Source organism: Pelophylax lessonae (genome assembly GCF_965119305.1).
Source record: "Pelophylax lessonae genome assembly, chromosome: 6".
NCBI classification, from domain to species: Eukaryota; Metazoa; Chordata; class Amphibia; order Anura; family Ranidae; genus Pelophylax; species Pelophylax lessonae.
Genome location: NC_138773.1, coordinates 71961357 through 71987905, shown reverse-complemented (window position 1 = coordinate 71987905; position 26549 = coordinate 71961357). Strand labels below are relative to the sequence as shown.

General features: G+C 46.1%; 1 protein-coding gene across 1 annotated transcript in view; it reads left to right on the top strand.

Moving 5' to 3' along the window:
- LOC309559020 (coronin-7-like) overlaps positions 1–26549 on the top strand; it is a 344039-nt gene that overhangs the window by 115931 nt on the left and 201559 nt on the right. Inside the window, exons 8-9 of the mRNA XM_082262130.1 lie at positions 13713–13799; positions 14398–14480. Coding sequence (XP_082118256.1) covers positions 13713–13799; positions 14398–14480 — 170 coding nt within the window. The remainder of the gene's footprint in view (positions 1–13712; positions 13800–14397; positions 14481–26549) is intronic.

The following is a 26549-nucleotide window of genomic DNA, read 5'->3' as shown; positions in this document are numbered from 1 at the left end:
ATTCTGGGTCAGTTGTGCCTGAGGAGGGATCGAGCCAATTTGATTGGGTTGTTAGGCAGGGTGTAGACCCAATAATATAATCAGCAGCTCCTGCGGGGGTGGTGCTACATACCTGTTAAGCAATTCAGTGGACCTCTTAAGCAGTTCTACCACTAGTTGGTACCTGCCTTCTGCTATAGCGTATACATCTATATGTATTTTGGCTGCGATGTTCTTGGATGTCTTGTAGTTGACTTCTTATTTATCTTCTTATACTTTCTTGTATTCAAATAAAACTTTATTAGGGAAAAAAAAGTTCCTGGCCAGGGGTGCAACTAGACTTTAAAGAAAGACCATGACTAGACAACAGTTTTTTCCGACAGTTTTTTATCAAGCCAAGCTTTCCAGGCAATAACTGCCAGCAACATTTTCTACCTACTGGTCTATAGATTAGGCTTTCATAGATACACAATGTTCCCATTTTTGGACACCTGATTATCACACCTACACTTTATACTAAAAGTATTTGGATACCCCTCCAAATTATTAGGTTCATGTGTTTCCACTGAAGGGTACTGTTAATGCTACAGCTTATAAAGTTATTTTAGATAATCATTCTCTTCTAACCCTGTGGCAACAGTTTGGGGAAGGCCTTTATCTGTTTAAGCATATTTGTGTCCCTGTGCACAAACCCTGAGACCTGGTTTGACAAGTCCCGTGTGGAGAAACTCAAGTGGCCTGCAAAGAGCCCTGACCGAAACTCTACTAAACACCTTTCTGATAAATTGGAATCCCAATTGTAAGCAAGGTCTTCTCGTCCAAGATCAGTACCTGACCTTTTTTGACTGAATGGGCATCAGTTCAAAATCTTATAGAAAGCCTTCCCAGAAGAATGTTGGAGCAGATAATGAGGAGGACACAACTCCATATTAAAGCCAATGGTTTTTGGCATGAAGGAGTGATGTCTGCAACCATTTGGCCATATAGTGTGTGTATTGTGTGATTCTGACCCTAAGGGGTTGGTTTACCAAAACCCAGGACTGCAAAATCTGGTGTAGAAACCAACCAGGTTCCAGGTTTTTTTTTTTTTTTTGTCAAAGCTTAAGTGAACAAGCTGAAGTTGTTGGGGATTAAACAGGTGTCAGGGATTATTGCTCCTCAACTACTGGAATCATTTTGTTCTTTGTGTTCTAATGATGTCACCAGTTCCTGACACTGCCAATTTTTATGCGTCAGGGCATGCTGGAACATTTCATCTTTCACAACTATAGGGCCACGGGATGCAAAAAATTGTTAAGTAAATGGTTAGGCTGCTTTTGCTCTACTACTTCAGTGTATCTCCATTTCCCTAAGGTGACCACAATATCTGGTTACACTGGTTGGGTATCCTTGTAGGTAAAAATACATTCTGTGGAAGCAGTAAAGATATAGGTAGCTGTTCTTGTAGGTAGGCAGGCTGCATTTTCGGCTCAGCAAAAAAACACTAGGAAGCTAAGGATAGTCAGTTCTTTTGGAATTGATGTGAGGAACCGATAGCTAGGCTTCTCTAAGATTATGGTGGTATTTGCTGTGCATCATTTTTTTTGCAGAGATTGCATAGGCCTCTAGGCTGCATTCATATTGTCGGTTCATAAAATGCCTGTCTACACTTCACAATAGTTATGTAGACACAAGGACAATGTGTGGAGATTGCTCCAGCCCTATGACCGGTATCCAAGGTACTGATAGGTTGGTTTCTTTAACTATAGTGGGTATAAAAAAAGAATAACCCCCCCCCCCCCCTTTAAAATCACATTTTGTTGCTTTGCAGCTTGAAATGAAGACCGACACAGTTTTTGTTTTACCCAGCTTACTCAGTGCAACTTATAACATACAGTCAGGTCCATAAATATTGGGACATCGACACAATTCTAATATTTTTGGCTCTATACACAACCACAATGGATTTGAAATGAAACAAACAAAATTTGCTTTAACTGCAGACTTTCAGCTTTAATTTGCAGGTATTTACATCCAAATCAGGTGAACGGTGTAGGAATTACAACAGTTTGCATATGTGCCTCCCACTTTTTAAGGGACCAAAAGTAATGGGACAGATTAACAATCATAAATCAAACTTTCACTTTTTAATACTTGGTTGCAAATCCTTTGCAGTCAATTACAGCCTGAAGTCTGGAACGCATAGACATCACCAGACATGGGTTTCATCCCTGGTGATGCTCTGCCGGGCCTCTACTGCAACTGTCTTCAGTTCCTTCTTGTTCTTGGGGCATTTTCCCTTCAGTTTTGTCTTTAGTGAATTGCATGCTCAATCAGATTCAGGTCAGGTGATTGACTTGGCCATTGCATAACATTCCACTTCTTTTCCTTAAAAAACTCTTTGGTTGCTTTCGCAGTATGCTTCGGGTCATTGTCCATCTGCACTGTGAAGCGCCGTCCAATGAGTTCTGAAGCATTTGGCTGAATATGAGCAGATAATATTACCCGAAACACTTCAGAATTCATCCTGCTGCTTGTGTCATCAGTCACATCATCAATAAATACAAGAGAACCAGTTCCATTGGCAGCCATACATGCCCACACCATGACACTACCACCACCATGCTTCACTGATGAGGTGGTATGCTTTGGATCATGAGCAGTTCCTTTCCGTCTCCATACTCTTCTCTTCCCATCACTCTGGTACAAGTTTATCTTGGTCTCATCTGTCCATAGGATGTTATTCCAGAACTGTGAAGGCTTTTTTAGATGTTGTTTGGCAAACTCTAATCCGGCCTTCCTGTTTTTGAGGCTCACCAATGGTTTACACCTTGTGGTGAATCCTCTGTATTCACTCTGGTGAAGTCTTCTCTTGATTGTTGACTTTGACATACATACACCTACCTCCTGGAGAGTGTTCTTGATCTGGCCGACTGCTGTGAAGGGTGTTTTCTTCACCAGGGAAAGAATTCTTTGGTCATCCACCACAGTTGTTTTCCGTAATCTTCTGGGTCTTTTGGTGTTGCTGAGCTCACTGGTGCGTTCTTTCTTCTGAAGGATGTTCCAAACAGTTGATTTGGCCACACCTAATGTTTTTGCTATCTCTCTGATGGGTTTGTTTTGTTTTTTCAGCCTATTGTTGGCTTGCTTCACTGATAGTGACAGCTCTTTTGATCTCATATTGAGAGTTGACAGCAATAATCCATGAAGCATTGTGCATATATGTCATATTCTTGTAAAAAGCAAGGTGAAAAGTATATGAGCCAACATTAAAATATACATAACAGGGAGTAAAGGAGGTAGAAAAAACCTGAAGGATTTTATCTAGACCTATAGATTCCACTAAACATAGGGGTTTATAGAAAAGAATTAGCCACCTTTTAAAATAATCACATTTTGTTGCTTTGCGTCCTGAAATGAAGACAGCACATGTTTTGTTTTATTCAGCTGTATTTACTCAGTGCAACTTTTAACATCCAAGTGAAAGATTTAACACCATGTCAAATAAATAAATTCAAAAAACAGAATCACTGAGTTGGAAAAAGGATCACCCCCTCCTAAAAATGACTTGTAAACTCACTCAGGTGTAGCTAATCACCTTCTTAATGGCACATCAAGCCATTTGACTTTCAACTATGATCAGTTGTGGTCATTTTGATTAGCTCAGAATGAAATGTGGCATTTCAGTCCATGATCATGCAGCCGAGGCAAACAATCAACTATGGGTGGCAAAGCACTGTCAAAAGTGCATCTATCTCCTGACTTGTACCTGTACACAACTTTATCCCAGAGATCTTTTCACAGTGCCTTGCCACCCATAGTTGATTGTTTGCCTCGGCTGCATGATCATGGACTGAAATGCCACATTTCATTCTGAGCTAATCAAAATGACCACAGCTGATCATAGTTGAAAGTCAAATGGCTTTATGTGCCATTAAGAAGGTGATTAGCTACACCTGAGTGAGTTTACAAGTCATTTTTAGGAGGGGGTGATCCTTTTTCCAACTCAGTGATTCTGTTTTTGAATTTATTTATTTGACATGGTGTTAAATCTTTCACTTGGATGTTCACAGCCCATTCACACTGCTGCGACAGGATTTTGTGGGGCGACCTGTGTGCACCGCGACCTCTGCGCGACTTGCACGGACTTCATAGAATTGAAGTCAATGCAAGTCGCCTCCAGGTCGCCCCAAAGTAGTACAGGACCTTTTTCTAAGTCGGAACGACTTGTGTCGCTCCTATTAGAACGTGTTCTGTACTATTCAATGGCGAGCGACCTACCGCGACTTGTCAGGCGACCAAGTCGCTTGACAAGTCGCGCTAGTGTGAATGGACCCTAATAGTTGCACTGAGTAAATATAGCTGAATAAAACAAAACCTGTGCTGTCTTCATTTCAGGACGCAAAGCAACAAAATGTGATTATTTTAAAGGTGGCTAATTATTTTCTATACCTACTATATATAGTGGAATCTATAGGTCTAGATAAAATCCTTCAGGTTTTTCCTACCTCCTTTACTCCCTGTTATGTATATTTTAATGTTGGCTCATATACTTTTCACCTTGCTTTTTACAAGAATATGACATATATGCACAATGCTTCATGGATTATAGATTAAATGTTCAAGTGTATACAAGGTAAAATTGAAATGTAAACTGTGTGAGCTTCAGCTGTGCCTGAATACAGAAGACTGGCGTGTGCCAGCTCAGTGTGGGTCGGTGGCATTGCCAGTTTAATACCCCCTGGCACATGTAAGGCAGCATGTCATTTATACTTCAGTCACGCCAGACGGCAGCAGCAGAAGTGGATAGACTGTGTGTGAGCTGTATGTGCGGATCACATTACAGAAGTTGAGGACCTACAGTTGGCTCAGCATGGGGTCACATTGAGTGACAATACAATTTGTAGCTGACTGAAATATGCCTGGAGTAAAGTGACAGGTTCAGCTCTGGCTCAAGTCACACTAAGAAGCAGCAGGTTCCTAACCAACACTGTTTAAAGGGATTATGTTGGCTAATGTATAGTAAAAGTGTGCAGAAGCTGAGACGATGTATACTGCTTATCATGACTTTCTTAAAGAAGTACAGCCAAAGCTCATTTGGCTGTACTTCTCCTGTAGATCATAGGAGTGCAGTTTGTTCTGCACTCCTGTGACCAGTTTTCAGTAGACAGCGAACTGAAGCCCACTGACGGCTGATGTCACAGAGCTGGTCAAGGCTGAGCAAAGATCACGACCATATGGTCGGGGTCCACCTACATGCCTGGACCGGCACCTGGGTCAGGCTCTCAGCAAGCCGCTGAGAGCCTGAGCCGGCTGCTCCTGCCCCCTCCACAGCCCAGCGCTTCAATTGGCAGAGCTGAGAGGTGGTGACTGACAGTCCCCAGCTCTCTGCCCACGGAGCTCTGAGAACCGAGCGATTGGCGGTGTTTGATTGCTCGGTTCTCAGTGTTGGAGCCAGGGAGGGACAGATGCAGCATCGGACTGATACTGCATCCACCTAGGTAAGTGTGATTCAAGAAAAAATATCTTTCCCATACTTATTATTATTAACCTATTTATGCCTAAGGTTGAATTTTCTTTTAACTTGTGCATAAATTGAATATGTTACCTAGAGTATTAGGATATAAATAACTCCCACATCACTACTGTTCTAATATGGGAACAAGAGGCATTAATGAGTTAAACAGGATTTATATAGTGCCAACAGTTTGCGCATCACTTTACATTGTAGAGGGGGGGGGGGACAGTACATTTACAATACAGTTGAATATGGTAGGAATAGGAGGGCTCTGCTCATGAAGCTTACAATCTAAAGGAAGGGGGAGGTGGTACAAAAAGTAATAGCTGCGGGAATGATCTGATGGAGTTGGCTCGGGTACAGTTCTTTTGGTGGCGGTGGGGTAGGCTTCCCTGAATAAGATAGACAGGGTAGGGGCTGACCGGACAAATTGGGGCAGGGAGTTCCAGAGGATGAAAGAGGCTCTGGAGAAGTCCTGGAGGCAAGCATGGGAGGAGGTAACAAGGGAGCTAGAGAGCAGGAGTGGAGAGTGTGATTTTGGGTGATCTCTGCAGATGAGGTTGGTGATATAGGGGGAGGGGGGGGGGGCGATGTTGTGGATGGCCTTGTGTGTTGTGGTTAGTTTTTTGAGTTCTATATGATGGGGTTGGGGAAGCCAGTAAAGGGATTGGCAGAGAGGAGCAGCAGTCACGGATCGGTTAGTAATGTGTATTAGCTCAGCCACAGCATTCATAATAGACTGAAGGGGAGAGCTGCTGTAATCAAGGTGGGAAATAACCAAGGAGCGAATAGGTTGTTTTGTGGTGTTAATCATGAAGGGACGAATTCTGGAAATGTTCCGGAGTTTAGGGTGGCAAGATTTAGCCAGTGATTGGATGTGGGGGCTGAAGGAGAGGTCAGAGTCCAGGATTACACTCAGCACCTTGGCATGTGTGGAGCGACCAATGGTTGTGCTGTTGATCTCAATAGTAAAGTCATGGGGATCCTGGAGGAGGAAATATTACAAGCTCAGTTTTAGTAAGATTGAGTTTGAGGAAGTGGTGTGACATCCATACTGATTTGTCGCTCAAGAAGTTTGAGGAGATTGAGGGGGTAAGTTGTGAATTGGAGAAATAGATCTGGGTGTCGTCAGCATAGAGTTAGTACTGGAAGCCAAGGTAGGTTATCATCTGGCCCATGGAAGAGGTATAGAGAGGGAATAGGAGGGGCCCAAGGATGGAGCTTTGGGGCACCCAAACAGAAAGAGGAAGAGGAGCGAAAAATACCTGGCTGCCATGCTGATTCAATGGCTTTAGTACATGCCCTGTCCCTGACAGATGCATGAATTTGGGCTCGACTGACGCTTTTGCTCGAATTGCTTGTTCTGGCTCAGTGAATCAAAAAGTATTAAAGCCAACTAGCATTATCAGAAGTCGAAGTTAATGATAGCAGCCTCCATTTTCTTATGACTACAGGTTTCCTTTAAGGGTCAGTTCACTCATAATATTATATTAGGTTCTGTTAGATACAAGAAAACTAAAACTACTAAATGGTTTTCATATCTTTCATGAACTTCATTGGGGAGATCTCTGCAATTCTCAGGATTCCATACCTGCTAAAGTCACTAAAGCTGAAGTTTAGCTTGTTAGCATATCACTTACTAGTAATGAGGTATGTCCTATGGTGTGCAGGCAGCTTAATCATGTAGGAATATTCACTGCAGGGATGCCATGTCCTCTTCCTGTTTCGGAACTTCTGGTACTGCAGTAGTTTAGAGCTTCAGGTCTTCAGCCAGAACAGCAATACAGATAGTCCAACAGGGACAAGGCCAATGGAGTCACCAATATATACAGGAATTCAGTGGGTAACTTAAGCTGGCCGTATGCTGTTCAAATTTTGTCTGTTTCTTGCTGAATTGGACAAAATTCGATCATTAGGTGGCACCATTTTTTAGGAACTTAAAGTGTCTGTAAACCTCAGATATAAAACATGAACAAAGCGTATCCCTCTGTAGTGTGTATTTGTCTCAATTAACCACTTTACCGCTGCTCACTGAGCATCTACTGCGGCACAGTGGCTCGATAACGTCTGGCGACGTAGACCTACGTCGCCAGACATTCCCCTCTCTTGGCGGCGCGCTCCCGCTGTATTCAGTCACAGCAGGAGTCGGGCCAGGGGAGAAGCAGCGGTGATCACCGTCGCTCTTCCCCGATCGTCAGGGAATAGAGTTTGGAGATCTGCCCGCTTGTGTAAACAAAGCGGGCGGATCTCCTAAGTGACAGGCAGGGTCAGATTGCAGGGTTCAGCATAGCTGAACCCTGGATCTGTCCTTGTGTCACTCAGTCACCTCCCCCCACACGTCAGTAAGCACCAGGCATACATTAACCCCTCCCTCTCCAATAAAAATTAACCCCTTCCCTCCCAGTGTCATTTTTACAGTAACAGTGCATATTTATAGCACTGATTACTGTAGTAATATCACCGGTACCCCCAAAAGTGTCAAAAATGTCAGTCAAGGGTCCGATCTGTCTGCCGCAATGTTGCAGTCCCGCAAAATAAATCGCAGATCGCTGCCATTACTCGTTAAAAAAAAAAAAAAAAAACACCAAAAATGACAGAAATCTTTCCCTTAGTTAGTAAACGCAATAACTTTTGCGCAAACCAATCAAAATACGCTTATTGCGATTTTTTTTTTTTACCAAAAATATGTAGCAGAAAACAAATTGGCCTAAAATGATAAAAAATTTTGATTTTTACATTTTTTTGGGGGGAATTTCATATAAAAAAATGTGAAAAATATTGTTATTTTTTCAAAATTGTCACATTTTTTTTGTTTATAGCGCAAAAAGTAGAAATCGCACAGGTGATCAAATACCACCAAAAGAAAGCTCTGTTTGTGGGAAAAAAAGGACGTAAATTTCGTTCAGGTATGGCGTTGCATGACCGCGCAATTGTCAGTTAAAGTCGCTCAGTGCCGAATCGCAAAAAGTGGCCCAGACGTAAGACAGAAAAATCCTCCAGTGGTAAAGTGGTTAAGAGCAGTATGTGTAATTATTTTCTGCTGCTTGGTTCCTCTGCTATCAGATTTTATCACTTCTGACAAGTTTTCCTGACACCAAGAAAAAAAAGGTGACAGAGGAGGGAGCTCCAGGTGATTGACAGCCTCAGGTCTGTTCCTGTGTGCTGTGTGAAAGGGGGGTGTGTCCCTTCCCTCCAATCAACTCTCAGAGCTCTCCTCACTAAGCTCTGCAGAGTGTGACTTCTTCAGCTCTCTGCCCCCTTTTTTCTGAACTCTCACACAAGCTTTTTTTAGATCTGCACTTTGAACGGATGTAGAGAGGAGAATACTGCAGATAAACAGGTTCAACTTATGCAGGAGCATTTGTTTAATCTCAATTCATCTGAGGCCAGCCACTTCACTGGGTGTATGTAGGGGTTTATATCCACTTTTAAATCTGAAAATCAAAATAAATGTGGAGGAAAATTTTTGGCCTAATTGAGGTGTTTTAGAAAATTACCGCATTTTATCCACAGTAAAGTGTATAACGTTTTTCTACTTTATTAAAAATGTTTTTGTTGTTTTCCCTGTCAACATTGAAGGGATGTCCCATCTTTTCCTGTTCTTTATGACTCCCTGTTTCTAATACAGACATACACCATATGTTACCTGCTTTATCCAGAACAAAAAAAAAGTTTGGACTGGAGTTTGGCCTCATTCACACGGGGTGTACATAACCGTATGCCCTTGGAGGGCTATGTTTACCTGCATAGGGATGCACAGGTATTCTGTGCATCCCTATGCGGAGGTCCTGCTGCTGTCAATTTGGGCATAGTGACTGCATGGACACAGCTGCTTCTCCCAAAGTGACATCCTGTGTGGGTGCACAGCCCTGAACGCATGCTGTATGTGTTTGGGGTTGTGCACCCACACCTGGATGGGTGTCACATTTGGAGCAGAGGCTGTGTCTTTGCAGCTGCTGTATCCCAATTGAGAGCAATGGAACTGCCTTAATGTGGTTTTACGGAACACATGTGCATCTGTGCAGGTAAACAAAGCCCAAAGCCCTCCATGGGCATGCGGCTATGTATGCCCTATGCGAATGGGGCCTTAGCCTTTATGGATAATATCAGTTGCTATTGTTTGTCATTCCAGTTTGTGGTTCCTGCTAAGTGTGTCACTGCCGTCTCTGCGACTGTTTCTCAAGAGTTGCACACTTTAGAAAGTTATCTCGGCTGCCTATTAAAAGCAATTCAATTATTATGTCCTGTCCTCCAAGATGGCCTTGAAATGCCCAGCTGTAGACATTGCACTGTAGAAACCTAAGACTTATCGGAGCAATCATACGAGGACTATGCAGTCAAGACTGAACTCTTAGGCCCCATGCACACGGGGCGTTTTTAACGCCGCTGTAAGCAGCGTCAGGCGTTTTCTTTTTGCAGCCTAAAAACGCCCCTCCATGTTATTCTATGGCCTCATGCACACTCAGACGTTTTTGAGCTGTAAGTGGCCTAGGCGTTTTTAAGCTGCAACAAGAACCCACGACCTGCGCATTCTGAGGACCAGCGTTACAGCGTTAAAAACGCCTAACGCTGCTAAAAGCTGAATAACGTTGCTATAACGTTGCTTAACGTGCGTTAAGCCATGTTATACGTTTTTTTTTCTTCCATTCAAAATCAATGGTTCCCTATTGATTTGAATGGAGGTCGCACAGCAACACCGCAAGTCGGATCCGACTTGCGGGGTGACTTGCGCTGTGGGAATCTTGAGGGGGAACTCCACGCCAAAATGGGAAAAAAACGGCGTGGAGGTCCCCCCAAGGTTCCAAACCAAGCCCTTCGAGTCTGGTATGGAATTTGAGGGTAGCCCCATGCCGAAAAAACGGCGTGGGGTCCCCCCCAAAATACATACCAGACCCTTATCCGAGCATGCAGCCCGGCAGGCCAGGAAAGGGGAGGGGACGAGCGAGCGGCCCCACCCCCCCTGGACCACACCAGGCCACATGCTCTCAACATGGGGGGGTGTTGGTGCTTTGGGGCAGGGGGAGCTCTGCACCCCCCACATCAAAGCACCTTGCCCCCATGTTGAGGAGGACAAGGGCCTCATCCCTACAACCCTGGCCGGTGGTTGTGGGGGTCTGCGGGCAGGGGGCTCATCGGAATCTGGAAGCCCCCTTTAACAAGGGGCCCCCCAGATCCCGGACCCCCTCCCTATGTGAATGGGTATGGGGTACACTGTACCCCTACTCATTCACCACATAAAAGGCAGTGTGTGTAAATAACGACAGGAGACGTTTTGGAAAGTTTATTAAAAATCTTCATCCGACTCTTCTTGTCTTCTCCTCTCCGGGGTCTTCTCCTCTCCAGGGTCTTCTGCTCTTTTGCTGTCCGACCTTCTTGTCTTCTCCTCTCCGGGGTCTTCTGCTCTTTTGCTGTCCCCTCTTCTTTTGTTCTTCTCTCCAGGGTCTTCTGCTCTTTTGCTGTCCCCTCTTCTTGTGTTCTTCTCTCCGGGGTCTTCTGCTCTTTTGCTGTCCCCTCTTCTGCTGTCCTCTCTTCTTTTCTTCTCCTCTCCGGTCTTCTGCTCTTTTGCTGTCGGCTGTCGGCTCTTCTTCCTCCGGTCCTCCTCCGACGACGTCTCCGCTGATCAAATCAATAGGCTCCCATAGGGAACCATTGATTTTGAATGGAAGAAAAAAAAACGCTGCTAAAAGCAACGTGGCAAAACATGCAATAACGCCAATGGAAAAAGCTACTGAAAGCACGTTTTTACAGCTGCTTTTTCCGGCGTCAGAACTAACTTTGACGTACGTTTTTTCTAACGCCCCGTGTGCATGGGGCCTTAAAATACATAATGAAAACCACCATTGAAGACTTCACTGTTTTAGGAAGACTTTCCACTAGATTTTGGAATGTGTAAGTGGGGATTTGTGCCCACTCAGCCAAAAGAGAATTTGTTAGGTCAGATATAAATGTTTTACGAATTTACGAGAAGTCCTTGGAATCAGTAGGGTTGAGGTCAGGGCTCAGTGCAGACCACGCAAGTTCTTTCAAACCAAACTCCTCAAATCATGGGGGGAGATTTACTAAAACTTGAATGTGCACAATCTGGGGCAGCTCTGTAAAGGAACGAATCGGCTTTCATTTTTTATGCCCAGTACACATAGCCTGAATGCTGGGAGACATTGGCTGGTTAAATAAAAACCAGCCAACGTTCGGCCTGTGTGTATGTCAGCTGGTTTCTGTCGGGCATGCATGCTGGAAAACCAGCGGCCGACCGACTCCCGGTTAGCGCTCTACGCCCCCCTGTCAGAACACAACATGTGTACATAGGTTGAACTGGATGGACTGGTGTCTTTTTTCAACCTCACTATGTAACAGCTTAGTGGGGGAAAGCTGTACTAACATCGGATGATTAGTACAGTGGCTCCGACCAGAGCTGTGGGTTGAACGAAAATAAGTGATTAGTGTTTACTAGGCTTAAAGAGTTTAAAGCAAAAAAAAGCTCCCTATGCCTTATCTGCGTCGGCAGCTTTTTGGTGAAGGTGAACTAATCCTTTAAAATGGAACCTCGCTCTCTCAATCAACATTGACTATTTTGATTCCTTATGCTGCTAGCATTAGTAAATAGATTGGAAAGTATATTATATTTACATGTTTTAAACCATTTTTTTAGTTGCTTCCTAATTTTGATGCCTAGGCAGATGATATCATACATCTCAGGAGTCTTCAGGAGGGGAGGAGAGGTTTTCTCAGCTAAGCACACACTGCTGCCTACATGCCTGAATTAAGGGCAGATGGATTCCAGGAAGTAATTGCTACATGAGTACATGAATCATCTGTCCTTTCTCCAGATGCCTATGGCCAGAAATACTAGAGGCTGTTTTTCTAAGTGATTTCTCAGCAAAAAAAAAAGCATGAATGGGTTAAATGGGGGAGTTTGCTTTAAATAAATCAATATTGATTTTGGTTTGTGGTGATCAGATACAGTGTAGTTCCACTTTAAAGCGGAGTTCCGGGCACAGAAGTCAATTTTCAATAAGCATACCCCCGGGACAGTCAGGGCTAGCACATTCCACAATGGCTAGCCTCTGATCTGTCCCGGTTCGCACTTACCTTTTAGAAGAAATACTTACTTATAAAATTTCTTCCACAGCGTTTCCATCTCTCTTGTGGGCAGCTGAAGCCGGCGCGGTCCTCTTCTGTGTCTTCTTCCGCGTCTTCTTGTCCCAGAATGCGCCGCACCGGCCCCTCTTGTCACTTCCAGCGCGGCGCCGCATTCCTCCACAGCTTCTGGCATGCCCAGAAGCTGTTTAACAGGGGAATGCGGCGTCGCCCGGAAATGACGAGCGGGGCCGGTGCCATCGCATTGATTCCTGGGAGCTATGACGTTCAGCTCCCAGGAATCATAGCGAGACAGGAAGTGACGGGGTGAGCCGCGGCTCCGAGGGAGGAAGTACTCTGAGGTGAGTATCTTCGATCTTCAATTAAAAGGTGAGTGAACAAAAAAAAAAAATAACTATCCAATTCCTTTTCAGGTCAGGTCTACCTAGCGGAGGGGCACAAAAAAAAAATATCGTTTTTGTGCCCGGAACTCCGCTTTAATTGTTTAAGCTGAAGTAAGAAGCTGGTTGGCTACCATGCACCGCTGCTCTAGATTCTGTGTGCTCCAGTTTTAGTAAACCAACCCCCAAGTCTTTATGGAGCTAGCTGTGTGCAATCATGCTTGAACTGGAAAGACGTGATGGTCAGATGTCCACAAACTTGAGGCCATAGTGTAGCTTCCTTTGACAACCGACTGCACTGAATTCAGAGGGCTGTGAGGATAATATGGCTGTCTGGCTGTACACAGTGGCTGCAGCAACGTTGTTTGCAATAACCTAGTTATTGAGAAATACAAACTAACAAAAAGACCCCATGGGGCTTAAGGTGGCAGCGTTGACAGGTCACTGATTTTTATGGTTCTGTGTAGGCCGATGAGTAACGTATTAGTATTTTGTGTCTTTTAATAGGAATACAGTCTATTGGAGGAAACCCATAAAGTTATGGGAAGAACTTTCAAACCCAATGAATATTATTTTGCCATTGGGAATTGATACCAGGATTCAAGCCCCACAAAGTTAGAGTGTTAATCACTGAGTATCCATGCTGCTCAGCGTTAAGCTGGGAAGAGTTGCTCAATGTTGACGGTTTAGCATGTCAGTTGGACAGTTCTGTAAAAGGTATTTTTTTTTTTTAGCTCTTTTTCTTGCTTTTTTTTCAGGATGCCCAGGGGCATGACAACAATAAAGACTCTCGAGTGCTGTGGACAAATTCCAACAACCATCTGGTAACATCTGGATTTAACCAGGTAGAGTGCTCCCCAAGGCCTCACTATCTTGCTGTCATCTCCTTTCTGTGTTAATGCTAGACATCACATGACATATACAGCTCCCTGCAGTGTTACCTTGCCCACATTTGCCATACATTTGTTCTCAATAAAGTAAAGTAAAATAAAGTATCCCTGAAGCACCCTCTAAAAATGATCTCTCCTCCCCCTGAACACTTAGACACCTAACCCCTAAAGCAAGTTCTTATAGCCCTTAATGTTAAACATTTAAAGCGGAACTAAACCCATCGGTTTAACAGTTTAAAAAAACAGTTATATTCCTGACATGCTGGGAATGCTAACTGTCACATTGCTTGTGCTCTCAACCAAACTGTCAAAACATAAAATGGCTGGAGTCATAACTGATCACATATGCAGCAACAATGCAGTTGCAGATCAAATAGAGGCCAAGATGGCCTGAAAAAGATAGGAGGGTTTAGTTCCGCTTTAACCCTCAACTGATACTTGTGTCAGTTGAGGGTCTCTTTCTCGAAAAAAGCTCTGAAAAAAGCCATCTATATTCCAAATGTCATTCTGTAAGTGCCGATATTTTATCTAATTCTGTCATGTCTCTCATTAGGTCAGGGAGAGAGAGCTGCTGCTTTGGGATCTTCGTAATTTCAGCCGACCTGTGACCTCTTTCTCACTGGATGCCTCCTCAGGGTAGGAATATGTCTTCTAATTATCTTTAAGGAAATCTGTAATGGGTGGAACCTGGAGGCAGCCATTTCTGAGCTCTGCTATTGAAAATGCTAGTTTCTTTTGACTCTCTTTTTTCAATACTGTGAATCATTGACCTGGAACCAGCATGACAATACGGCCCTCTGACTTTCCTCTGGCTTTCCTGTGCTGCATAGTTGTTCAAAGTCAGCAATTCAGAAAGTATTGAAGACAGTGGGTTGGTGTAACAGCCAGGCAACTATCATTTTCAGAAGAGGGTCAGCAGAGGTAGTCCCCATATTTTTTTCATTACAGGTTTACATTGATCACCTTGCTGAATTATACTATTTTAGAGATTTTATGATCCACGATGAGCAGCAAAATAACTTGAAAGTAAACCCATGTATTGTCCATGCAAGGCAAAGCAACAGGCGCTCTTCAAAGCTCGGTTCCCCAGCAGTCACCGTTCCTCTGCTCATCCACCACTTTGTTCAGCCACTGAGAGCAAAGAAAATATCTGGTGGCATGTGTCTCACTCCTCTTCCTCATTTGTACTGCCTTCTTGCTTGATGATTGGCCCAGGGCAGTGCTGTCACATTTAGGCCGGGTTCACACTGCTCCAACATGAAAGTCCCGCTACTTCTCACCCGACTTTGCCCTGCAACATCGGTCAGACTTTAGTGAACAGGAACCCGACTTGAAATGTGTGCAACTTGGGACTAATGTGGATTTGTTGTTTTTTTTTTTTCAATACATGTTGCAGTGCTTAGATTGATTCTGAGCACAAGTCGCATGTCACAAGTTGGATCAAATAAGATGCTTATCTGACTTTGATACGACTTGCATTCATTTCCATGGTCTGAAATCGGACAGAAGTTTGACCAAAGTAGTGCAAGATCCTTTTCCAAAGTCGGACCGACACAAGTCGGACCAGTTAAGACATCTCTCATAGGGAAACATTATTTTTTACATGTCATGGGACTTGTGCTCTCAAAGTCAGAGCGATTGTTGCACCGGTGTGAACTGGGCCTAAGGCAGGGAGAGATTCAGCCCCAGCTGTATGCTACGATCAGAGCTTACACAAAGCTGTCTTTCCTTGTTTCCGGTGGCTGAACAGAGCTGAAGGGCAATAAAAGCAAGGTTAGTATGCAGGGATTGGGACTTTTGAAATGAACCTACTGCTTTTCGTACATGTATGGATAATACACATGATGAATGCCTTTTGGCCTTGAAAATGCATCTCGAAAATAATTACACTTCAAAACTCTGTGTTTGATGGAACATTATATAGGAACTTCAGTTCGTAATGTTGGCCCTTGTCCTCCTTCCCCGGCATCTTTAGGAATTTGGCTCATGTGCAGAAATGACCAAGGGCTCTGCCTGACCTTCGCGACCTGCAGCACATCTGCACATGCACAGGGGGTTTCCCGCACAGACACTAGACATGTGCGATTTGATTTCGTTCCGAATCAAAATTCGGACTAAATTTTTATTACACATCTGAATCTCCGTATCACAATTGTAATGAATTTCAACGAATCTCTAATAGATTATACCAAAAACGTCAAATGAATTTGTTTCATTCGTATGACATGATTCGATAGTTTGAGTTTTGATGTTTGAAGTATCCAAAATAACATAATGACCTAATGAATGATCTCAGTTGATTCAGATTCCTTTTGTTGTTATTTAGCATCACCGTTTTTTTTTATTATTAAAAAAATGCACTACATATGAAATGGAAACCTATTGCAATAAATACAGTAAGGTATAAAAAAGGAAACAAAATAATTCCTACTGATTGTGTTTGGGTTGAATCGAGGTGGATCCATCAGAATCTCTGAATCATAACATAACAAATAAATCTAAAATCAATTTAGTTCCATTCATTACTTTAGGATGCATGCGACTCAATCTCGTCCAATCAGCTCATTCCATTTCTCTTTGTGGGTTGAACTATCGGATGACTTAGAGTGCATAAGTAATTCCCCAAAATATAGATTAAATTAATACGTTAAAATGAATATAGCCAATCTTTGGAAATAGCTTGCCAACATACAAAAGGATTCTGAACAAAGACTATAAGAAACACATTCCGAAAACTAACCATTCTAACTTAACGAATATGACTAAACAAAATTATTTACCTAACCATTCCTTACTGGACCATAGTAATATGACACCGGCAGGAAGTCTCCCTCAATCCGGGCGAGTGTCATATGACGTCCGCCCGGATCCGCTGCTCTCCAGCCCCCTGGGGGCGTGCAGCATGGTGGTTGGGGATGCGGCGTGTCCGTCGGGACACAGCCCATCCCCGATTGGTGTAAAGAACCGTTTAAAAAATGGCTCTTTACCATGTGACCGGCTGTGTCCAATCACAGCCGGCCACATGCACTTCCCTCGTGCACGCCGCTCGCGCGCGCCTCCAGGGGCGCGCAGAGCGGCGATCGGGGATAGAGAGTGTCACTCTGACACAGTCCATCCCTGATCAGGGTAAAGAGCCAATGAAATTGGCTCTTTACCACGTGACCGGCTGTGTCCAATCACAGCCGGTCACAGAATGTCAACAGAGAACACAGTAACTAGCTGTCACCGTGTTCTCCTCCTCACACACTGATCCTGTGTGAGGAGGAGATTGCGGTAACAGCTAGTTACCGATTACATTCCACACCAAAACACACTGATTGCCCCCCCCCCCCCCCCCCAATAAAGAGTACCTGCCACTAGCCCATCAAAGTACCTGTCACTAGCCCATCAAAGAACCTGTCACCAGCCCATCAAAGTACCTGAGTACCTGTCACCAGCCCATCAGGTACTCTGATGGCAGGTACTCGGGTACTCTGATGGGCTGGTGACGGGTATTCGGGTACTCTGATGACAGGTACTCGGGTACTCTGATGGGCTGGTGACAGGTACTCGGGTATTCTAATGACAGATACTCGGGTACTCTGACAGGGACTCGGGTACTCTAAAGACAGGTACTCGGGTACTTTGAGTACCTGTCATCAGAGTACCCGAGTACCTGTCATCAGAGTACCCGTCATCAGAGTACCTAAGTACCTGTCACCAGCCCATCAGAGTACCCGAGTACCTCTCTGTATCCCATCAGAGTACCCAAGTACCTGTCTCAAGCCCAGAGTACCTGAGTACCTCTCTGCAGCCCATCAGAGTACCCAAGTACCTGTCACCAGCCCATCATAGTACCTGAGTACCTGTCTCCAGCCCATCAGGGTATCTGAGTACCTATCTGCAGCCCAATAGAGTACCCGAGTACCTGTCTTCTGCCCATCAAAGTATCCGAGTACCTGTCTCCAGCCCATCAGAGTACCCGAATACCTCTCTGCAGCCCATCATAGTATCTGATAACCTGTCACTAGTCCATCAGGAGTACCAGAGTACCTGTCTCCAGCCCAGAGTACCCGTGTACCTGTCTCCAGCTCAGAGTACCCGAGTACCTGTCTCCAGCCCAGAGTGCCCCAGTACCCATCTGCAGCCCATCACATTACCCGAGTACCTGTCTCTAGCCCATCAGAATACCCGAGTACCTTTCTGAAGCCGTTCAGTGTACCTGTCTGCAGCCCATCAGAGTACCTGAGTGCCTATCTGCTCCTAGAACACCTGACGGTGCTCCTTGAATGTTGGGCCTCTGTATGTGGCTATGCTGTGACAAAGTCCCACATATGTGGTTTCGCCATACTCGGGAGGAGTAGCAGAATGTATTTTGGGGTGTCATTTTTGTTATGTACATGCTATGTGTTAGAAATATCTTATAAATTGACAACTTTGTGTAAAACAAAAAATGTTTTCATTTTCTTTCCACATTTTCCAAAAACTTCTGGAAAAAAATGACATGTTCAAAAAACTCAGTATGCCTCATAGAATATATGTTGGGGTGTTTGCTTTCCAAAATGGGGTCATTTTGTGGGTAATTCCATTGTCCTGGTTCTCCAGGGCCTTCAAAAGTGTGATAGGTCGTTAGGAAATTATATGTGTAATTTATGCTCCTAGAACACCTGACGGTGCTCCTTGAATGTTAGGCCTCTGTATGTGGCCAGGCTGTGTAAAAGTCTCACACATCCGCTGGACTGATGAAAAATAGGGTTTCCATCCGTCAAGATTTGACGGATCGGATCTGATGTCAGCGGACATGTCTCCGCTGACATCGGATGCCCCATAGGAATGCATGGGGGGACCATTCAGATCCGCAAAAAAAACTGACAGGCGGATCAAAACGGTCCGCCTGTGTGAACAGGGGCCTTAATAGCCATTCAAATCCCTTTGTGTCAACTTGTGTGCATGTTATCAGGCCAAAATCACCAGGGTATGTAAACTTTTAAATAGGATAATTTGGGTAGTTTCTGTTGTCATTATGATTTAAAAAGAGTAAACACAGTTGATTGATAATAAATGGCTTCAGCCAAACACTAAACAAAAGTGAAAGAAAAGTTTTTGTGTCATTCATATTCTCAGAAAAATGGCCAAGAAATCATAAATTCTGCCAGGGTATGTAAACTTATGAGCACAACTGTAAGTTGCTTTATTGGGTGATGGTCCTCTTTAATGGTCATTATTGGAGCTGGACTGCTGGCCGATTGGATGACCTGAATATGAACATTTTAGAATGCATCTCCTCAAGCTGTTACTTTGATTTATGTCTGCTGTTTTCTGTTCACTCGGTAACATCCTCCAAGCAAACTTTGTCCACCCGGTGATCTTGACCTTTCTGTGGTGTCATAAACCTCTCTGTTTTTATGGCTTTGTGATGTATTGGAATCTCATAAACAATTTATAATTACCGTTAATGATTGATTCTATATACTAGGAAAGAGGAACTTTATTTATTAATTTGCGCAACTCTGCCAATGAATTCTTTGTTTATAGTACCATACTATCCATCGTCTTTGTAAGTGTACAGGGTGTGTTAGTTGTAACCTAATATTTGTATTGTAAGATTTTTGTTTAACTGCCCTTGGTGATATGTGAAGTGGTCTGTTGTTGTAGATACTATTAATTCACTTTTCAGCAATGTAGTCATATTACCTTCTAGAAGCTGATATCAATAGCTGTAAAGTTGAACTCCAAAAGATATAAAAGACAAATTATTTCAGCACAGTAATTAATAAAGTGTCACTAAAGCCAAAACAGTAAAATCAGTCTGTATATGCAGTAAAGCATGCTTGTTATACTCACTGTGGAACCTAAGGGGTTAAACCTCTGTGTAAAAAGGCTGTTTGATCCTGTCTTCTCTGATCCTCACCTTCTTTTACTGTCCCCAGTCCATCTCCTGATAGGTACTACAGAGCCCTGGGGGCACTCTGCACATGCTCAGCTTGGTGTGTATTGCTAGAGAGATTTTTTTTTTTTAGAGGAGGGTGCATGTGATCAGCACAGGACCAATCACCACTGTCCAGACAGAGGGTCAGGGGTCATGCAGCCTCAGAGGACAGTCAGAGGAGAATGGAAATTCCTCCTACAAGCTTTAAACAATTGCTCGGCTGGACATTGATAGAAGTCATAAGACTGCTATATACTGCTGATGAGAAAAGGTATTTAGCACTTTATATTTACTAAAATCATAGAATTTCTATGTTCTGTCGGAGACCAGATATAGTGAATGAAGGGTTCTGGGTTTAGCACTTTATTAAATGTATTTTTATTTAACCACTTCCTGCCCGCCCTATAGGCGTTTGACGTTGGGTTGCATTATCCTGACCAGGCGTCATATGACGGCGGCAGGATAATGCACTCTGCGCGCCCCCAGGGTGATGTGGCGTGTCAGTCTGACTCCCCGCATCTCCGATCTTGGTAAAGAGCCTACTGACGTAGGCTCTTTACCATGTGACCAGCCGTGTCCAATCACAGCTGGTCACATAGTAAACAGGAAGAGCCGTTGATCGGCTTTCCTCAGTACGTGCCTGATAGGCATGAGTAAAGGAGCGCCGATCTGCGGCACTCCTGACAGGGGGGGGGGTCGGCACTGGTAATCAGATCATTGATTACCAGTGCAGACCCTGGGGGGGGGGAGGGGGTGCCACTAGAACCCCCAGGAATGCCCACTATGGCCACCAGGGATGGCAATCAGGGCTCAGGGAGACCCCCATTGCCCTCCCCATCAGTGCTGCCCGCCAGTGCCCTCCCCATCAGTGCTGCCCACCAGTGCCCATCATTGCCATCTATCAGTGCCGCCCACCAGTGCCCATTATTACCCACCAGTGCCGCCTATCAGGGCCAATTAGTGCCCATCAGTGCCGCCGATCAGTGCCGCCTATCAGTGCCCACCAGTGCCGCCTATCAGTGCCCATCAGTGCTGCCTATCAGTGCCACCTATCAGTGCCCAGCAGTGCTGCATATCAGTGCCGCCTATCAGTGCCACCCATCAGTGCCTCCTCATCAGTGCCTGTCAGTGCAGTCTCATCAGTGCTCATCAGTGCAGGAAAAAACATATTTATTTACAAAATTGTATAACATAAACAAAAAAACGTTTTTTTTTTTTTCAAACTTTTCGGTCTTTTTTTTATTTGTTAAGCAAAAAAGAAAAAAACCTTGCAGTGATCAAATACCACCAAAAGAAAGCTCTATTTGTGGGGGGGAAATTACATAAATTTGGTTTAGGTACAGTGTTGCATGACCGCGCAATTGTCATTCAAAATGCAACAGCGCTAAAAGGTGAAAATTGGCCTGGGCAGGAAGGGGGTGAAATTGCCCTGTATTGAAGTAGTTAAATGCAATCAGTGTATATACCTTATTTTACCTGGTATCCACCTCCTGCCATTCACTGTACAGCACAGGTTAGACTGGGAGTGAGAGAAGTAGTACAGGGAGCCAACATGTTATGCTTCAGTGTTCATTTGCCAACAAGGAACACGCTGATAGAGGAGAAAGCAGAGTGACATAAAAATGAGCTCATTGGTCTGCTGCTTCTCCTTTTACTCCAAGCAGAGGCTGAAATAGAGACAAGATGTGTAAGTATTTCTTTACATTTGCTGAGAAAAACCAACTCATCTGCCTGACCAGACAGGACTATGCTTTGCAAATTTCAGGACTGGATGAACAGACATACAAATCCTTCTGCATTTAAAATAGTTCCATTAAATGTATCCAATATGTTTATTTATCTTTTTTTCCTGGAGTTCAGCTTAAAGAAAACCACAAATCGAATTTACTACAGAGCTGTTTTAAAATGGAGAATTACCGAATAGTTTTCTTACTGTCACGGAACCATGAACCAGACGTACAACAACAGATAAGTGAAAATAAGATAGCTTTATTGAAAAACAAGCTATAAAGCAAAAGTCCAAACGGATGGCGAAACCAATGCAGAGTCTTTGCGAAGCCAGGGGTCAGGAACCAGCAGGGTAGTCAGACGAAGCCAGGATCAGGAACCAACAGGGTAGTCAGACGAAGCCAGGATCAGGAACCAACAGGGTAGTCAGACGAAGCCAGGAACAGGAACCAGAAGTAGCAGCAGTCTTAGTAGCATGTGAACACAGGAGGACCAAGCAGGGAACTGAAGCCACAGACCTCCTATATATATATGAGCTAGGCATCCAGCTCCTCCCAGTGGGAAGGAGGAGCCGCAGGGTGGGAGGCTACAAGAAACCCAGAAACCAAGATGGCCGCCAGCACATGTCAAACGAAGGAGAACAGCAAGAAGGTAAGTCCATGACAGTACCTCCCCCTCAAGGGCCCCTCCTCCGCGGAGTAAAGAACGGTTTCTGAGGGAAGCGTGCGTGGAAGGCTCGGAGCAAGGCAGGAGCATGGACATCTGCGGAGGGAACCCAGGAACGCTCCTCTGGACCATAACCACGCCAATGAACCAAAAACTGCACCCGACCGCGGACCAGGCGTGAGTCCAGGATATTGCTCACCTCATACTCCTCACGATTGCCCACTCGGACCGGACGAGGCCGAGGAACCGAGGAAGTGAAACGATTACACACCAGAGGCTTCAACAGGGAGACATGAAACACGTTGGAGATCCGCATGCCAGGAGGAAGCGCAAGGGCATAGGCTACCGGGTTTACCCTGCGAAGCACTCGGAAGGGACCAACAAAGCGAGGCGCCAGCTTGGGAGTGGGCACTCGAAGGTTGAGGTTGCGGGTGGACAACCATACACGGTCTCCGGCCTGGTAGGAAGGAGCAGGCGCTCGTCTGCGATCAGCCTGGAGTCTCTGGCGCTGCGCAGAGACCTCAAGGGACTTCTGGATCTGTACCCAAGAAGCACGTAGGACGGAAAGGTGATCCTCCACAGCCGGAATATCCTGGGGAGAGAATACCTCCGGTAACACGGCAGGTTGGAACCCATAGTTGGCCATGAAGGGAGACGTCCCAGAGGAAGAGTTCACCGCCGTGTTCCTGGCAAACTCAGCCCAAGGCAGGAGGTCAACCCAATTGTCTTGGTGATCGGAGACATAGCAACGAAGGAATTGCTCCAAGGCCTGATTGGATCGTTCTGCGGCCCCATTGGACTGAGGGTGGTAGGCCGAGGAGAAGGAGAGATGAATCCCCAACTGGGAGCAAAAGGCGCGCCAGAACCTGGACACAAACTGACTCCCCCGATCCGACACAATCTCCTTGGGCAAACCGTGCAACCGGAAGACCTCCCTGGCAAAAATCGTGGCCAACTCCTGTGCAGAGGGTAACTTCTTGAGAGGAACACAGTGACACATTTTGGAAAACCGATCCACAATCATGAGAATGACCGTATGGCCTCGGGATGCAGGGAGGTCCACAATGAAATCCATCCCCAGGTGTGACCATGGGCGCTCCCCGGTGGCTAAGGGTTGCAGAAGGCCCAACGGAAGGTGCCGAGGGGACTTACTCTGGGCACAAACGGAGCATGCCGCTACATATGCGGCGATGTCGGAACGTAGGGAAGGCCACCAGAACAGACGTGAAACAGCCCAGGACAGCTGATTCTTTCCAGGATGCCCCGCGGTCTTGGAGTTATGGTAGGTTCGCAACAACCGAGTGCGCAACTCCTCAGGCACAAAACATCTGCCGTTGGGTCTCCCAGAAATCTGCTCACCCAGGGGAGAGGTCAGGCTGGTGCGAATGGCAGCCAGGATCTGATTCGGAGGTATGACCGAGGTCGGAATCAACTCCTCCCTGGACAGGTCGGAGTACTGCCGTGATAAGGCATCAGCCCTGATGTTCTTGGAACCGGGTAGGTAGGAGACCACGTAATTAAAACGTGACAAGAACAGAGCCCATCTGGCCTGACGTGGTGTCAATCTCTTGGCCTCAGAGAGGTAGGTCAGATTCTTGTGGTCCGTCAGGATGAGGACCGGAACCACCGAACCCTCGAGCAAGTGCCTCCATTCTTTAAGAGCCTGCACGATGGTCAATAACTCCCTGTCACCAATCTGGTAGTTGCACTCCGCGGAAGACAGTTTCCGGGAGTAAAACCCACAAGGAAGCAGAGGACCCTCTGGTGTTCTACGCTGAGACAGAAGGGCGCCTACTCCCGTCTCAGACGCGTCCACCTCGAGGACAAAGGGCAACCCAGGGTTGGGATGCGACAGAATCGGAGCCGACACAAAGGCGGACTTTAGAGCCTCAAAAGCTCGGATGGCCTCGGGCGGCCAGACCTGGGAATTACTGCCCTTCCTGGTCAGATCCGTGAGAGGCTTGGCTAGCATGGAAAAGTCCCTGATGAACTTCCGATAATAATTGGCGAAGCCCAAAAAGCGCTGCAGGGAGCGAAGACCACTGGGCTGGGGCCACTGTAAGACAGCCGAAACCTTCTCAGGATCCATGGAGAACCCCTCAGCGGAAATGATGTAACCTAAGAAGGTTACCTGGGATCGGTGAAATTCGCATTTCTCAAGCTTACCGAACAGCTTGTTCTCTCGTAACCGTTGCAACACTCGTTTGACATCCAGAATGTGGGTCTCCATGGACTCAGAATATACCAAGATGTCATCCAGGTAGACCACCACACACTGCTGCAACAGGTCACGGAAAACATCGTTGATGAATTCCAGAAAGACTGCGGGCGCATTGCACAGCCCAAAGGGCATAACCAAGGATTCATAATGACCGGTCCTGGTGTTAAACGCGGTCTTCCACTCATCGCCCGCCTTGATCCTTACGAGGTTATATGCCGCCCTCAGGTCGAGTTTGGTAAAGACCGTGGCCCCTTTAAGGCGATCGAACAGCTCGGAAATCAAGGGTATCGGGTAAGCGTTCTTGATCGTGATGCGATTGAGACCCCTGTAATCGATGCAAGGCCTCAACTCACCGCCCTTCTTTTTCACAAAGAAAAATCCAGCCCCTGCCGGGGACGAGGATTTGCGAATGTGTCCACGTGAAAGCGCCTCCCTCACGTACTCCTCCATGGCCTCATTCTCCGCTACCGACAGTGGATAGACTTTGCCACGAGGAGGAACGGCACCAGATTGTAACTCGATGGCACAATCGTATGGGCGGTGCGGAGGTAGGGCAACCGCGCGCACCTTATCGAATACATCCCGGTACTCCTCGTATTCAGGGGGCAACAGAGAGTCCGAGGAAGTACACAGCAACTTGACAGGCCCATGGATGCAACTAGTCCCACACTGCGGTGACCACGAGAGGATCTCGGCCGATCTCCAATCGAAAATCGGATTATGCTTCTGGAGCCAGGGGTACCCCAAGACCACCGAGTAGTGTGGAGACGAAATAACCTGGAAGCAGACCGACTCTCTGTGGACGGCACCAATGGCTAACCCCACTGGAAGGGTCTCATGAGTCATGTGTGGCGGCAGAAGGGGTCTGCCGTCTATCGCCTCAAGAGCCAGAGGAGAACCTCGAGCCTGCAGAGGAATGGAATTGGCGGCAGCGAACACACTATCAATGAACAAACCACCAGCACCAGAGTCCACCAACGCCTGGGTCGTCACCGAGCCCCCGACCCAGGAAAGGACAACAGTGATCAGTGGTTTGTCAACACGGGAAACCGGGGACGAGGAGACTCCACCCAAGATCTGCCCCCGACAGGATCTCAGGTGCGAGCGTTTCCCTGGACGGTTCGGACATGCCAACCGAAAATGCCCACCGAGACCACAGTACACGCATCGGCCCTCGCGTCTCCGGAGTACCCTCTCCCCCTCGGACAGGCGAGCAAACCCCAGCTGCATGGGTTCACCCCCAGACAAGTCAACCCCAGGAGGCGTGGGAGGAGAGGGAGGCACGGGTGGGACAACAAAGGTAGGCGCCAATCTGTTAGGAGGCCTCCGCAGACTCTCCTTAAAGGAAGGTCTCTCCCTGAGTCTGGTGTCAATCAAAATCAGGAAAGAAATAAGAGACTCGAGCTCCACTGGTAGGTCCTTAGCTGCAACCTCATCCTTCAAGGCATCCGAGAGACCATGAGAGAAAGCAGCGACCAGAGCCTCATTATTCCAGCCCACCTCTGCTGCCAGGGTACGAAACTCAATGGCGTATTCAGCTACGGATCGTGAACCCTGTCTGATGGACATAAGGAGCTTCGCAGCAGAGGCAGCACGAGCCGGCACATCGAATGCCTTCCGAAGAGAAGCAACAAAACCAGAAAACTCGGCAACCACCGGATTGTTGTTCTCCCATAAAGGGCTGGCCCAGGCCAAGGCCTTGTCCGAGAGCAGCGAGATTAAGAAGCCCACCTTTGATCTCTCAGTAGGAAAGGCATGTGGCAGCAACTCGAAATAAATGCCCACCTGGTTAAGGAAACCTCGGCACTGAGTTGGCTCTCCCCCAAAGCGCTGTGGAAGGGGGGCAGAACCGGACATACCCCGAAACACCGCGGGCGCAACAACAGGTGTCGGGGTAGACTCTGGCGCAACAACCGGAGCGGCAGTAGGAGCGGACCCAGGAGCGACAACCGACCCATCGGCAACGGGAGCGAAATGAACCGTGCGTTCAAGCAGGGTTTGCAACGCCACGGCGAACTGACCCAACAGGTGATCCTGCTGATCAAGTCTGGCAACCAGCGTGGGTAGTGAGGATGGCCCTGTACCGTCAGAATTCGTGGCCTGTGGTACCGTGCGTTCAAGCAGGGTTTGCAACGCCACGGCGAACCGACCCAACAGGTGATCCTGCTGATCAAGTCTGGCA